The following is a 14528-nucleotide window of genomic DNA, read 5'->3' on the forward strand; positions in this document are numbered from 1 at the left end:
TAATTTTGGGGCGATCACGCGTTACACAAAAACCCTTTGCCACCCTCAGAGAGCACCAGTGTAATGAAGCAATAGACCACAAGTTTTTATGGTTTACAGACTGATAAACCACGCAGGATGTTGGAAGAACACGAGAAGAATTCATAAATCATGAGGCACAGGCGAGTGATTTACGAATTCTTCTAGTCTTCTTCCAACATCCCAAGTGGTTTATCATGCCTCTAAACCATAAAAACTTGTGGTCTATTGCTTTCATGTAATAATTAAGAAGACATGCAAAATTTCTATGACTTTACTGGCACAATAAACCATAGCTGATTTACCAATCGGAATACATGCATTCATTTAATTATTATATAAAGCAAAATAAACCAATTGATCAGTTCTTATGAGAAATACAGTGAATACTTGCTTGTGCACAGAAATATATGCTACAATACATAAGGGGTGAATTGTAGTAACTACTATTATTGACCTACAATGTATTATGTATTGTTCTGATTTTTTTCAAATATCTTTCCCTATAACTGTTTTTTTCTGGCGGTTGCCTGATGATTGTTTCAGAAGAAGCATGAAACTCTGGGTAGCAAGTAAATGTCTTAAACCAACTAATCCAGCTCTTTACTTCTGGTGTTGTTTAAATGGGCTGTACATATGACATTTTACCTTAACTTGTCCACCTTCTTTGTAGTCTGTCCATGTTGACCCATTTGTAGACAACTTAAGTTTGTAGGTCTTCACCCACTGATCTGCTTGAGAATTCCCTTGAGTGGACACAGCACAGATGATATGAAGTGTTTGTAGATCAATCTGTAGATATGGATTACTGTCACTTGTTTCTGCACACCATGATGACCCTGATGTAAAGTTCAGTCGACCATTCTTGGCTGTTGTGTTGGCATTTTTTTCTGAGGAAGCAGTTATATTGCTGTCTGGAATTGATCCACTTTCCATTCCAAGATCTAAATTAACACAGTCTCCTGGAAATTATACAAAAAAACAAAGAATTTAATGTCTCACAACTCTTTTGTCAAATTAACTTACCAACATGTACCTAGATGTAAAAGGAGAAAGGAATGTTTGACTACATGTACTTAACTGTTTTACATTTAATTTCAGAGTAATATACAAGTACCGTATTATGTGCACTGCATGTACACTGACAAAACCCTCATACAATCTTTAAGCACTACAGGTGCATGTACAGGGGTAGCTATTGAAACCTGGAAGTATCTACTCTGTATATCATATTTTCAATCCAGTCTCCTTTACATTATTTTTATTTTGCTTTACATTCATTTATGAACTATTATATGTAACAAGATAAATCCTTCTGAAAAAAAGGAGTGTACAGAAAAGGTCAGGATTTTTTAAAATAAAATATACCATGTATTGGGCAGCCAATTCTTGGTCATATTTGTGGGTTGGGGAACATTTGAATCTGACCAGGAAGTGCCTGTGCAATCCTCTGATTTTTTTTAATTCATTTGAAAACAAAATTGCCACCCTCTGGAATTTCACAGAATGTGTTACTTATTTCAACATTGAAATAACATGTACAATAAAAGGTTAAACATTGAAAAGTGTCATTTTTTCTTTAAGTGTCTAATTGACTAATAGACTAATAGATTCCATGTTGCTACCCATCTGTTCAGTAATAGAACACAGATGACATTGAAAAGTGATAAGAACAAAAAAGTGGCACATGAAGCGATAGCCGAGTGTATCACTGATGTCCTCATTACATTTTGACGTCTTCTGTGATCTGTTACTGAACAGATGCATGGATGGCAGCATGGAATATACTTGTTATTAAGATAATCAAGAAAACAAAAGAATGTCAATGATTTCATCTATGTGTCTGTCCTCTAATAGATCATAAGTAAGACACGATCAAAATGCGAAAATAATTTGTTTCTCAATCTTTCTACATCTGCCAAAGAGTTGAAAAACAAGCGGAACTACATTGAAACGGCTCACAAATGTACTCGTGTTTACATAGAATTTGGCTAAAGACTTCATACTGCTAGAACTGCCCGAGGATGGTAGCCAGGCTTCTTGTTTAATACTTCGAAGCTCAATTTTGTTCGGAATTTGTTGACTCTAAGCTTTTGCCACTGTCTACATCGGTCAAAAAAGCCCCCACCTCACTCTCCGCTACAAAACACAAAACGATACCAGCCATACCAAGGTACCTTTGCTTGGTCATCGCTACAAACAAGAGCAACTGTTTGTAACAGAGATCCTCCAACCCAGGCTGTGAAAAAGCTGCCAAAGGCCCAGATTTGCCAGTTAAAAGACTGAAGAGTTGCGCCAACGTTCTGGCAGGGTCTCTGGCAGGACATGTACATAATTTCTGCACTTTCAGTCACCTTCAGTGACATTCCTCGAGACAACATTTGACACAAACGTGATATAACTGGACGTCCAGAGTTTAAAATATCACAAAAACGTACTAATTTCGTTGCCTGTCTCACATGACCAAACTTGTTCAACAACAAACGGTCACCATCGTGGTTGTGTGTGGGCTCCTGCAAGCTTAGCAGCCTTGCCTTAATTTTTGGCGCGAAAATAGACCGGCTGCAGCCCAAATAATTTACGGTCTGCACTCAAAATTCAACGATCTGACGATTGCCGATGATCTCAATGTTGCTTTCTAATGGACTAAAAGGTTATTGCTATATGTCTGTTATGTGAAGTAAATTTTTCAAGAGAACTTTTAATTAGACTGCATAAATTCGTCTTTTGGTTCCGTTTCTCGGAAAAACGTATTTACAGGTCCTTAATATTGCCAAATTGTTGCTTAGTTCTGGCAAAATTATTCATAAAGGATGGAATGCAAAAGTGGTAAACACAAGCGATTTCTTTCAGGGCTTGTCACTCACTGGATTTCTTTTATTTAGTTATTTTTTCTTTAACTGATGCCATGGAAAGTTTATGTTTTATCTGTTTCAGTAAGCTTCAGCATGTTCAGTAAGCCTTGTATCTGTTTTTTCACAATAACTGTAGAATTTCTCGCGCACTCGTTGGCTAATTTTCTTTGTCAATAAGTGGACAGACATGAAATTATAGTTCATGCAGTGCGTCAACGAGCGAGAACGAGCAATTTTACGATAATTGCATAAATTCTCGACAAACAATAGACTGTAAGGCTGATACTACGTGAAAGACGTTTCGAGACACCAACATGACAAAAACCGATAAAGCTACACAGTCTTGACGAGTCCCAATAAGGACGAAACAGCTGTCCACTGTTGCGATCCTGCTTTATCAGTTCTTGTCATGTTGGTGTCTCGAAAAGTCTTTCACGTAGTATCAACCTTGCAGATTATTGTTTGTCATTATATTTTTTTGGCTGATCAGATCTCTTGTAGATCCTACGTTGGCAGCGTTTTTCGTGTGTGGGTGGTTTGGAAAATTTCCGCTTTAAGATGTTGGAAATAACATAGGTGGAATATCGAACATCAACCGAACGTGATTTATAAAATACCCTGTGCCGATTGTGATTGGTGTTATGTAGGCGGAACTGGCCAGTGTTTTGAAACTCGTAAGAAAGAAGATGTATCAGGAATGTCAAAACATGTGCTAATGGTCAAACAATGCGAAACATACGTGGTCGTTCGACCATCGCATAGATTTTGATGATTCTAGTGTCATCGACAAAGGCTCCTTTCGCATTAGGAAAGCTTTGGAGGCTTGGCACACCTCTGCTACCAAGCATGCTGACAATAATTCTACGCCAATTCCAAACTAGTATAGTATTCTTTTTAAACAGATAGCTATTAATTTTAACAGCTTTTTACCTTAAAGCTTTATATTTTACTTTTATCGGCGAAATGTATATATAATAGTCACCTAATTTATACATTTTTCTTAATATTTTTATCTCGTCTTTTCTTGCATATATTTTATCATTTTGCATTCCATTTTTTATCCGTCGAAGGCTGTAGTCTAGATTGACAGCCGAAAGCTCATGTTCTTCTTTGAAATTTTTTAGCCAGCAAACGTTTTTATCGTAATTTTGATTATGTCTCATCCTGGCTACGCTTCAATCTTTCACCTGTATGGCATGTTGATTGTAATAAGGTAAAAGACAAAAACTCGAAAGACATTCTTATGAATTCCGTACGTCTAACAGCCAGTATCACGGAATGAAAGCAATAACAACATCGCATTATTACCCCTGCATATAGTCTTTTAAAAGCCTAAATTATACTGTGTTACATATTAAGAGAAGATACTAAAACCTAGTAATTCATTGCCGCAGAATTAATACATCTAACTTCAATTCTCTTCCTGAGAAACAGATCATGACTATGCTTAAATTGTACTGTAAAGCAAAAGTTAGTCAAGTGTCAACTGTGCTGAATTTGCATAGCGATACGATGTCTGTTTAAGACTGAAATTTATATAGAGTGAGCAGTTCAAAAAGAAGATACCAATTGTTTAGATCACTGCACAGCAAAATGTTAGTGAGAACAGGAGCAGGAAAATCAACCCTGAATGTAAAAAACGCCGCAAGGTGACGTGTAGTTCGACGCAAAAGCCTGTTTGGACCCATTTGTCTTATCAGCGTATAGTCTCGCATATTAATTAGAGTAAACACATTTTCTCTCTTTGCTACAAAATCAGTCTAAAAAGCCAAATGAAACAAGCTCTGTAACTGAAACGTTAACTTGTGGAAACATTATAAACGATACTACGCTCACCTGAGGCAAAATGAAGAAGTAAAGCGAGGAAAGCCACCCGGAAATATAGCTTGGGATCATGCTCCGACATCTTGGCACTTTCTCATGTTTCTATTTCGGCTCCGAAATACGATCTAAAGAAGGAGAGACTTTCCGCTTGGCTAACCTTTTGTACTGAAAGGCTTGATTTCAATAGAAATGTCTGTAATTAGATTGAAATTAATGCGACGTTTCTCTTTTTCGTGATATTTGCTCAAGGACAATTCGATTCAACGAAAAGGTGTCCGAAAATTCTCATAAGTTTTATATCTTAATCACACTATATAAGCACATTCTGCGTAAAAGTGAAACTACAAATAACTCTAAAACGGAGATAGATACCATACGATGATAGGACGCAAGAATTCCCGTTTAACAGGTTAGCTAAAAGAAAATTGTAGGTCTCTGAACCCAACCTAGGGCCATTCAGAGATCTTTTTTCCCATCCGTATCGCCCGATAGACCCAATTGTTTGCCGTACTCTGGAACCGTAAAAAGAACCTAGGTTCACTCTCTGGGAAGCAAGTGCAGTATTTTCCTCTCACGACTCAGGGATCGTGAACCTGAGAAACAAAAAATTTTACTAGGAATAGTACGCATGAGGTAACTAAATTTATTATATGGCTAGCTCCCTGCGCGGGCAAGATGAATCAAATCCTGCGCTGTGATTGGCTACCCGAGCGGGCAAGATGGCACTATCTTGCCCACTCGGAATTACCCGCTGTGTCCCGCAATAAAAGTGTTCTTCGACATCCATATAATAAATCCTTTATTGACCAAGCTTATTCTTTCAAGATGGCGGGATGTTGGCATCGCAAAAAAAAAAAAAGAACTTGGCCAATATCCAGCCATCTTGACCTCACGCTTTGTTCAGTCTACGAGTGGTATTCAACCTGGATGCACCTTGATAACTGTTAGCTCAAGGAAAACTCAAGCTAGTTGGCACATCAGTCCGCTTAAAGTAATAATGAAATAGCTACCTCCATAGGCAATGAATTATGAATAAGCTTTGTTATACCTCCCAACTCAAATATGTTTTTCGTTTGGAGGAGAACGTGTCACGTGTCGTGGGTCAAAACTCACTAACTCCCTAGGGAAACAACAACTTGAACTTTCGACTCGCACGTGATCAGGTCGTGCTCCTTGAAACCGCGGCAAATTTGTGAGCCAGCCGACGTCAAGCAAACGATTTCTTCGCATTTTTTTTCTATTTTCGAGTTGGGAGGTATAGCAAAACACTTAATGACTGGTCCCGCGGGAAACAGTGAGTTTTGTTTCCCCGAGGTGGAGGGGAAACAAAACTTACTGTTTCCCTCGGGGCCAGTCATTGAATGCTTATTGTTGTTAAAATCTACTAGGAATAACGAATATTCGATCTAAATGTTATGCTACATTCGATGCAGAACTCACTCTCTCAATCCTCTTCGTTCCCGATGGAACAGAGGTCGTCTACTAGTGCCCGCCACCTGACCCTATTTTGAGCAGTGCGCTTCACTTCCTGCTCCGTGAGCTGTCTCTCCTCCAACTCTGCTATTCTTCTGCGCCTCCAGGTGTGCTGGGGTCTGCCTCTCTTGCCCTTCTCCTGTAGGTTCCACTCTATCGCCCTCTTAGCTATGTATCCGTCTGGTCTCCTCAGCGTGTGGCAAATCTAACCCCACGCTCTTTGTCTTATCTCCTGCTCTACCGATCGTTGCTATGCTTGTCTCCAGAGCTCCTCATTGCGTATTCGTCTAGGCCACCAAATCCGCAGGATGTTCCTCAGGCTCTTATTGATGAACACTTGCAACTTCTGCTTCAATCCCCTGGTTGCCAAGTTTCAGAACGACACAGAAGCACAGCCTTCACACTTGACCCAGAGACTCTCAACTTGGTCTTAGTTGTCAGTGCCGTAGCCCGTCACATTGGCCTCAATAGATCGATCGATCAATCAATCAATCAATCAAACTTTATTTAAAGAGGGTGATATTTAAGATCAACATCGCAAATGAGGGTGACACTTAACATCAACATTGCAAATGGCTGCCTTGCCTTCCCAATGCGTGCCTGGATGTCCTCGTCAGTACCTCCCTTCTTACTAACAATGCTCCCGAGGAACGTGAATTCGTCCACCTCCTCGACCTGCTCCCCTTCGATGAATGCACCATCGCTGCGTTTGGTACAGATACGCGTCATCTTTGTCTTTGTAGCATTGATCTTCAGGCCTACCTTTGCACCTTGCTCCTTTAAGGCCTGTGTCTTATCTCTCATGTCCTGCACTCTGTGCGACAGTAAGGCCAGATCATCTGCGTAATCAAGATCTTCCAAAGATGTTGTGGAAGACCACTATATACCACTTCTTCTGGCAAAGGCTGTCGTGGTCACCCAATCAAGGGCAACCAGAAACAGCAAGGGAAATAGCAGGCAGAGCCTTGTCTGACGCCAATCCTCATGTTCAATGGTTTGGTCTTTGTAGCGTCTGCAGCGACTGGCAAATTCCAAAACGAGACGAAACAAAACGAGCTGTAGGCGTGTCGCGACAAACTAGTGGGTGGGACTACTTTACAGGTCGTCTTCAAGGGTAGACAAGCAGTAAACCACGGAAAACCAAAGTTGACGGTTATCGGCGATTTATTGCATCAAAATAAACGATCGTAAACTGAAATAACAATATGTAACGAATTTCTATCAATTTAGCGGAAAAGTTGCGTAACAAATAGTCAAAACTTACACGAGACAAACTAACGATTTGGAATCGATAATATAACGAAATTGAATAACAATACATCAAAAAATAGCCAGCGTGAATACTACGCTAAGATACTCAATAAGATTCGATCACAGAAATACACAACAAAAGGAACTGATTAACAGCTCAATGCTTTGGAACCTAAAAGGTGGGCGTTCACTCTAGTAACGTTAAGAACATTTTCTAATTTAGACGATTATAAATCAATTAACATTGTACAAATGTTCCTTTGTATTCTTTCGCCCATAGCTGTAAAAACGTAACCTAATCAAAATGACAAAGGTACTCACATATCGGTCCCGCTTGAGCCAAGGGTTAGGAAATCAAAAAACATCAAGAGTTCAAGGTTGACAAGGCCACGCGAGAAGGAACGAAAAAACTACTTTAAAGGGACGCTAACTCAGCTTTTATATGCGTGTGGTGACGCTTAAGGTCCGATTACAAAACCAACAAGAAGATCTGTTAGATCTTATAACCGCGCTTTTAAAATTTAACTGTTTGCTTAGCAGTACCGTCGGAACGGAGTGCACATTCCAAAGTAGTCATTGATGATTCTTTTCTTACTGTAGACATCACATCACTTGATCAACACAAACTGTATTATTGCACCATCAGTGGTAGCCATTGACAAATCTCCGATGACCTAATGGTCTTAATCTTTGTTGAACTTTCTTCGGGATATGTATGGGCATGAACGATATAAATGACACGATAATAACACTATTAACAACAGCTTTCTTTCTTTAAAGTCATGATTAAATTTAATTGGTGTTTTCCACGAGTAAAGGGCTAGTAAAGTAGTCACACAAGTCATATAATTTAATAATAAAACTCTATCCCGACCGATGTATCGATTTTGGTCACTCCAGTGACCACAGATTGAAAACGTGACAGAAAATTGGCGTTACTTTCGATTCTCACCAAATGTGGACAGTGGGATGATCTCATCATTAGCCAATTATACGCCATCTTTCAGCTCTTTTCGTCATATCCCCCCCACGGGAGAATTTTGTCAAGTTAGCTAATTTAGTATGCAAGCCAACGTAATGGCGGTCACCGTCGACGAAATGTTTATTTGCTCAAAATTGGGGCAAAATCTTTCGGAGATGGAAATCAAGACATTTGTAAGGATACAGAAAGTAATTTGGGGCCAGTTGCTGGCTTCTAAGGCTGAATTTATCCAGAAGTAAGCTGTATTTTCGTTTTCGTGCCGAAAGCCATGCGATGAAATATTATCGGCTTGTTCTCCTGTCTTGTTCTGTTTTTCTCTTGGTCTTTTCTGTAGCCCGCCGAGGCCAGTCTTTCGTCTAAATCAGTTGAAAGAAGTTCGAGAAAGATGTTCCCATTCAAGTTTAAGCTCTCAGGCGATAATTCTGGAATTTTTTGGCCGAAACGTCGGCTTTGTTATGTTGGTGTTTTTCGGTTGCTATGGGCGACCGTTGCTTCCTTTGTTAGGTCAAGTCTGGGGAGTGAGGTCACAAAAAAATTCTAATTAATTCTGGTTTTGTTCGATTTCGCTGAAATTTTAAAACGATAAAGCTGGATTGTTAAGGAATAGATTTACCGTCCGCCGATGTGTGGTAGCTATTAACGTTGAAGTGTTATATCGCTTCGAAGTCAGGGTTTTGAAGAGATTTTTTTGCAACGTGTAGGTTCGGCGTGATTTTGTAATCGGAGGTTTCGGTTGACCCCGAAGGAAAAAATATCCGGAAAAGGTCATTTCATCGACGATTCAAACGAATATAAATATGTATATGCTCCGAGCTAAATTTCTGCTGAAAAAATATAATTTTTGACGAGCGCTGGGTTTTTAATTTTTTTCCGCAAAAGATGAGATTTATTAATGTTTCAACAGCTTTTGACGAGTAAACATCACAGGTTGCGTGACTCTAAATTTGGCCGAGTGGAAGCTTGGGTCTGCTCGCACCGAAGTCGAAAAAAAACAAGAAGATCTGTTAGATCTTATAACCGCGCTTTTAAAATTTAACTGTTCGCTTAGCACTACCGTCGGAACGCAGTGCACATTCCAAAGCAGTCATTGATGATTCTTTTCTTACTGTAGACATCACATCACTTGATCAACACAAACTGTATTATTGCACCATCAGTGGTAGCCTTTGACAAATCTCCGATGACTTAATGGTCTTAATCTAGAACTTTCTTGGGGATATGTATGGGCATGAACGATATCAACGACCCAATAATAACACTATTAACAACAGCTTTCTTTCTTAAAAGTCATGATTAAATTTAATTGGTGTTTTCCACGAGTAAAGGGCTAGCAAAGTAGTCACACAAGTCATAAAAAAACCCTATCCCGACCGATGTATCGATTTTAGTCACTCCAGTGACCACAGATTGAAAACGTGACAGAAAATTGGCGTTACTTTTGATTCTCACCAAATTTGTCGTATCACCCCCCGCTCGGGAGAATTTTGTTAAGTTAGCTAATTTAGTATGCAAGCCACCGTAATGGCGGTCGCCGCCGGCGAAATGTTTATTTGCTCAAAATTGGGGCAAAATCTTTCGGAGATGGAAATCAGGACATTTGTAAGGATACAGAAAGTAATTTGGGACCGGTTGCTGGCTTCTAAGGCTGAATTTATCCAGAAGTAAGCTGTATTTTCGTTTTCGTGTCGAAAGCCACGCGATGAAATATTATCGGCTTGTTCTGCTGTCTTGTTCTGTTTTTTCTCTTTGTCGTTTTTGTAGCCCGCCGAGGCCAGTCTTTCGTCTAAATCAGTTGAAAAAGGTTCGAAAAAGATGTTCCCATTCAAGTTTAAACTCTCAGGCGATAATTCTGGAGTTTTTTGCCCGAAACGTCGGCTTTGTTATGTTCGTGTCTTTCGGTTGCTATGGGCGACCGTTGCTTCCTTTGTTAGGACAAGTCTGGGAAGTGAGGTCACAAAAAAATTCTAATTTAAAATTCTGGTTTTGTTCGATTTCGCTGAAATTTTAACACGATAAAGTTGGATTGTTAACGAATAGATTTACTGCCTGCCGATGTGTGGTAGCTATTAACGCTGAAGTGTTATATCGCTTCGAAGTCAGGGTTTTGAAGAGATTTTTTGGAACATGTGGGTTCGGCGTGATTTTGTAATCTGAGGTTTCGGTTGACCCCGAAGGAAAAAATATCCGGAAAAGGTCATTTCATCGACGATTCAAACAAATATAAATATGTATATGTTCCGAGCTAAATTTCTGGTGAAAAAATATAATTTTTGACGAGCGCTGGGTTTTTAATTTATTCCCGCGAAAGATGAGATTTATTGTTTCAACAGCTTTTGGCGAGTAAACATCACAGGTTGCGTGACTCAAAATTTGGCCGAGTGGAAGCTTGGGTCTGCTCGCACCGAAGTCGAAAAAAAACAAGATCTGTTAGATCTTATAACCGCGCTTTTAAAATTTAACTGTTCGCTTAGCACTACCGTCGGAACGCAGTGCACATTCCAAAGCAGTCATTGATGATTCTTTTCTTACTGTAGACATCACATCACTTGATCAACACAAACTGTATTATTGCACCATCAGTGGTAGCCTTTGACAAATCTCCGATGACTTAATGGTCTTAATCTAGAACTTTCTTCGGGATATGTATGGGCATGAACGATATCAACGACACAATAATAACACTATTAACAACAGCTTTCTTTCTTAAAAGTCATGATTAAATTTAATTGGTGTTTTCCACGAGTAAAGGGCTAGCAAAGTAGTCACACAAGTCATAAAAAAACCCTATCCCGACCGATGTATCGATTTTGGTCACTCCAGTGACCACAGATTGAAAACGTGACAGAAAATTGGCGTTACTTTTGATTCTCACCAAATTTGTCGTATCCCCCCCCCCCTCGGGAGAATTTTGTTAAGTTAGCTAATTTAGTATGCAAGCCACCGTAATGGCGGTCGTTGCCGGCGAAATGTTTATTTGCTCAAAATTGGGGCAAAATCTTTCGGAGATGGAAATCAGGACATTTGTAAGGATACAGAAAGTAATTTGGGACCGGTTGCTGGCTTCTAAGGCTGAATTTATCCAGAAGTAAGCTGTATTTTCGTTTTCGTGTCGAAAGCCACGCGATGAAATATTATCGGCTTGTTCTGCTGTCTTGTTCTGTTTTTTCTCTTTGTCGTTTTTGTAGCCCGCCGAGGCCAGTCTTTCGTCTAAATCAGTTGAAAAAGGTTCGAAAAAGATGTTCCCATTCAAGTTTAAACTCTCAGGCGATAATTGTGGAGTTTTTTGGCCGAAACGTCGGCTTTGTTATGTTCGTGTCTTTCGGTTGCTATGGGCGACCGTTGCTTCCTTTGTTAGGACAAGTCTGGAGAGTGAGGTCACAAAAAAATTCTAATTAATTCTGGTTTTGTTCGATTTCGCTGAAATTTTAACACGATAAAGCTGGATTGTTAAGGAATAGATTTACCGTCCGCCGATGTGTGGTAGCTATTAACGCTGAAGTGTTATATCGCTTCGAAGTCAGGGTTTTGAAGAGATTTTTTTGCAACGTGTGGGTTCGGCGTGATTTTGTAATCTGAGGTTTCGGTTGACCCCGAAGGAAAAAATATCCGGAAAAGGTCATTTCATCGACGATTCAAACGAATATAAATATGTATATGTTCCGAGCTAAATTTCTGGTGGAAAAATATAATTTTTGACGAGCGCTGGGTTTTTAATTTATTCCCGCGAAAGATGAGATTTATTGTTTCAACAGCTTTTGGCGAGTAAACATCACAGGTTGCGTGACTCAAAATTTGGCCGAGTGGAAGCTTGGGTCTGCTCGCACCGAAGTCGAAAAAAAAAAAACCACGGGTAAACCATGAACCGCGCTCGGCCCATGGCCGCGCGGTTAAAAAACCACGGGTAAACCATGAACCGCGCTCGGCCCATGGCCGCGCGGTTAAAAAACCACGGGTAAACCATGAACCGCGCTCGGCCCATGGCCGCGCGGTTAATAAAAAAGAAGTAAACATTGTAAATACGCTCGTAACTAAGATAAAGAGACAATTATTAACTAATCATGATTGGCCTGGCTCCCCTGAAATAATCATATTTCACAAATCAAACTATTAAATAAAAATCAGTGTTCAATGAATCAAATTATCTTTAACAGTTCAGTTCAATATTGTAAGGCTCCTCGGTCGGGAATTACCCTGGATCTCAATCAGTTTGTGCTGACATCAAAAGCACTAGCTTCTGTACTGGTCGCTCCAAATACCGCACAGCATTAACCCTCTTGCCCGTATTATCCAAGCAGCTATCCGCAAGAGCTACCTGAACTTTGCGCACTTGCCCATCAGAACTAAGGTAGACAGCTGATACACGTGCAAGTTGCCAAGCACTGCGAGGAAGATTCTCATCTTTGAAAGCCTCGATATATAGGAGTGACTTCACAACTGACAGGTATAAATGACGATTGAGGACACAGATGTGCACACCCGTGGCGAACCGTAATGCTTCCCCTAAGATGACCGCTTAGATCAACGTCGGACAAACGTCGTAATCAAAGACAATCATGGAGGTGTAACACAACTGATGCGTTTAGTATGGGCTGTTTCAATCTATTTTGTGCTTGTGACAAAGTAAACGACGCATTATCATTCAAGTCCAATCGATACATTAAATTTATCGGCTGAAAATCGTGGAAAACCCACCAAAAACGCTTCGATTTTGCAAAATTTTTTGGGGGCCTTGCCCCAGACCCCCTCAGCGGAACAGGCCCTTTGGCCGCATATTTGTCACTGGACGGCCACTCACAGAATCCTAATTAAAACCTTGGTTCACTGCATGCCAAAAATGAAGTTTATTACAAGGGGAATGAATGAATAAAATTGATATTTCCCTAAACACCAAACAAAAAAAATGCAATGCAGCCGCATCGGTGAGACAATAGCACTTAAATTTGTCTGATACTTGGCTGTGTTTCCCCCGGAGTACAATTTTAACAGTAAAGCATAACGACCGTGTGAAAGATAAAAAAAATATTTGTTTGAAGCCTGTTCCAGGCAATCAGATTGTGGCGAATGTCAAGATTAAGATTGCGACAGTAGCATAAGCCCATTCCCCAACCGAAAAAAAAAAAAAAAAGTGCAGGGGACTTGATCCCGAAAACAAAATCCTGTAGACGCAGTGGACGTGAAAAAAATTCCCGCAAGCTGAAAAAGTCCCATTTCCCGCCCCATTACATTTCTAATGGTCCGTCTCTAAACGTTACTACATAGCCAAAATGAACGACCGAATGCCTAGGAGAGATTGGACACTAGTAGATTTATTGACGTTTCCTCAAAATCTAGTCGTATGATCCCACCTCAAATTTTCAGAAATTAGAAATTGGCTTTGTTTAAACATTCATGCAATGCAAAATATTAATCTGTAAATCAGATTTTTCCCAAACAAAAAAACAATAAACAATGCCAAATTTTGTCGAATTAAAAAATAGCGTAAAATCTGTCTTACAGTTCTTTTAGAAATTTCGGCACTGAACGCGATTCACTCCCAAAAATCAACTGTGAAAGTTTCATCATGGGTTGTACGGTAGGTTTTCGATATACTGTGGATCAAATACAGGCTTTTACAACCTTGCGCGGGAATTGAAAGCAAGAGTAATTTGGAACTCTTTTACCAGTACGTTGTTTATCTTTCTTTTTTGTCATATTTTATTTCTCCTAGCCCTAAACACGTCTTCGAAAGCAGTTTGAAACTATCACTACATATACCAAAGTGGCTCAACACATTTCAAGTGCTGAAATGGTTCTCGTTTCTAGTTACTTGCGTCACTTTTGCCCACCTGACTAATACTACCGAAAATTGCGTTAGCGTCGCGTTTTCGTGAAGTTTTGAAATAATATTTTTAGTTGTTGTTGATAGATCAGTCAGTGGACTATGCTAAGGTCTAGAAGTATAGGCAAGTCCGTACCAGAGTGGTGAACTATGATGGCGCAGACGGGCACCCCACGTGATCAATTTCATCACATCTGAAGATAGGAAATAATTCTGCAGTCGACTCCCGATAACTCTAACCCTCAGCTCGTTAACTCGAACTTCGCGCTAACTGGAACCATAAGCGATTTTTCTTGGATTTCCGTCA

General features: G+C 39.8%; 1 protein-coding gene across 2 annotated transcripts in view; it reads right to left on the minus strand.

The window, feature by feature from the left end:
* The window catches only part of LOC110068631 (receptor-type tyrosine-protein phosphatase F-like), a 52463-nt gene extending 47425 nt beyond the window's left edge, over nucleotides 1-5038 (minus strand). The window contains exons 1-2 of one of the 2 annotated variants that reach the window (XM_089287420.1): nucleotides 4710-5038; nucleotides 667-980 (exon numbers count right to left, since the gene is read on the minus strand). In XM_089287420.1, coding sequence (XP_089143546.1) covers nucleotides 667-980; nucleotides 4710-4779 — 384 coding nt within the window. In that variant the 5' untranslated portion in view covers nucleotides 4780-5038. Of the gene's footprint in view, nucleotides 1-666; nucleotides 981-2187; nucleotides 2209-4709 lie in introns of those variants that run through there. The other variant, XM_089287421.1, reaches the window with a different exon arrangement.
* Nucleotides 5039-14528: the final 9490 nt, after the last annotated feature.

The sequence above is a fragment of the Orbicella faveolata genome, unplaced genomic scaffold (genome assembly GCF_042242905.1).
Source record: "Orbicella faveolata isolate gen_17 unplaced genomic scaffold, um_ofav_v1 contig_14, whole genome shotgun sequence".
Classification (NCBI taxonomy): Eukaryota; Metazoa; Cnidaria; class Anthozoa; order Scleractinia; family Merulinidae; genus Orbicella; species Orbicella faveolata.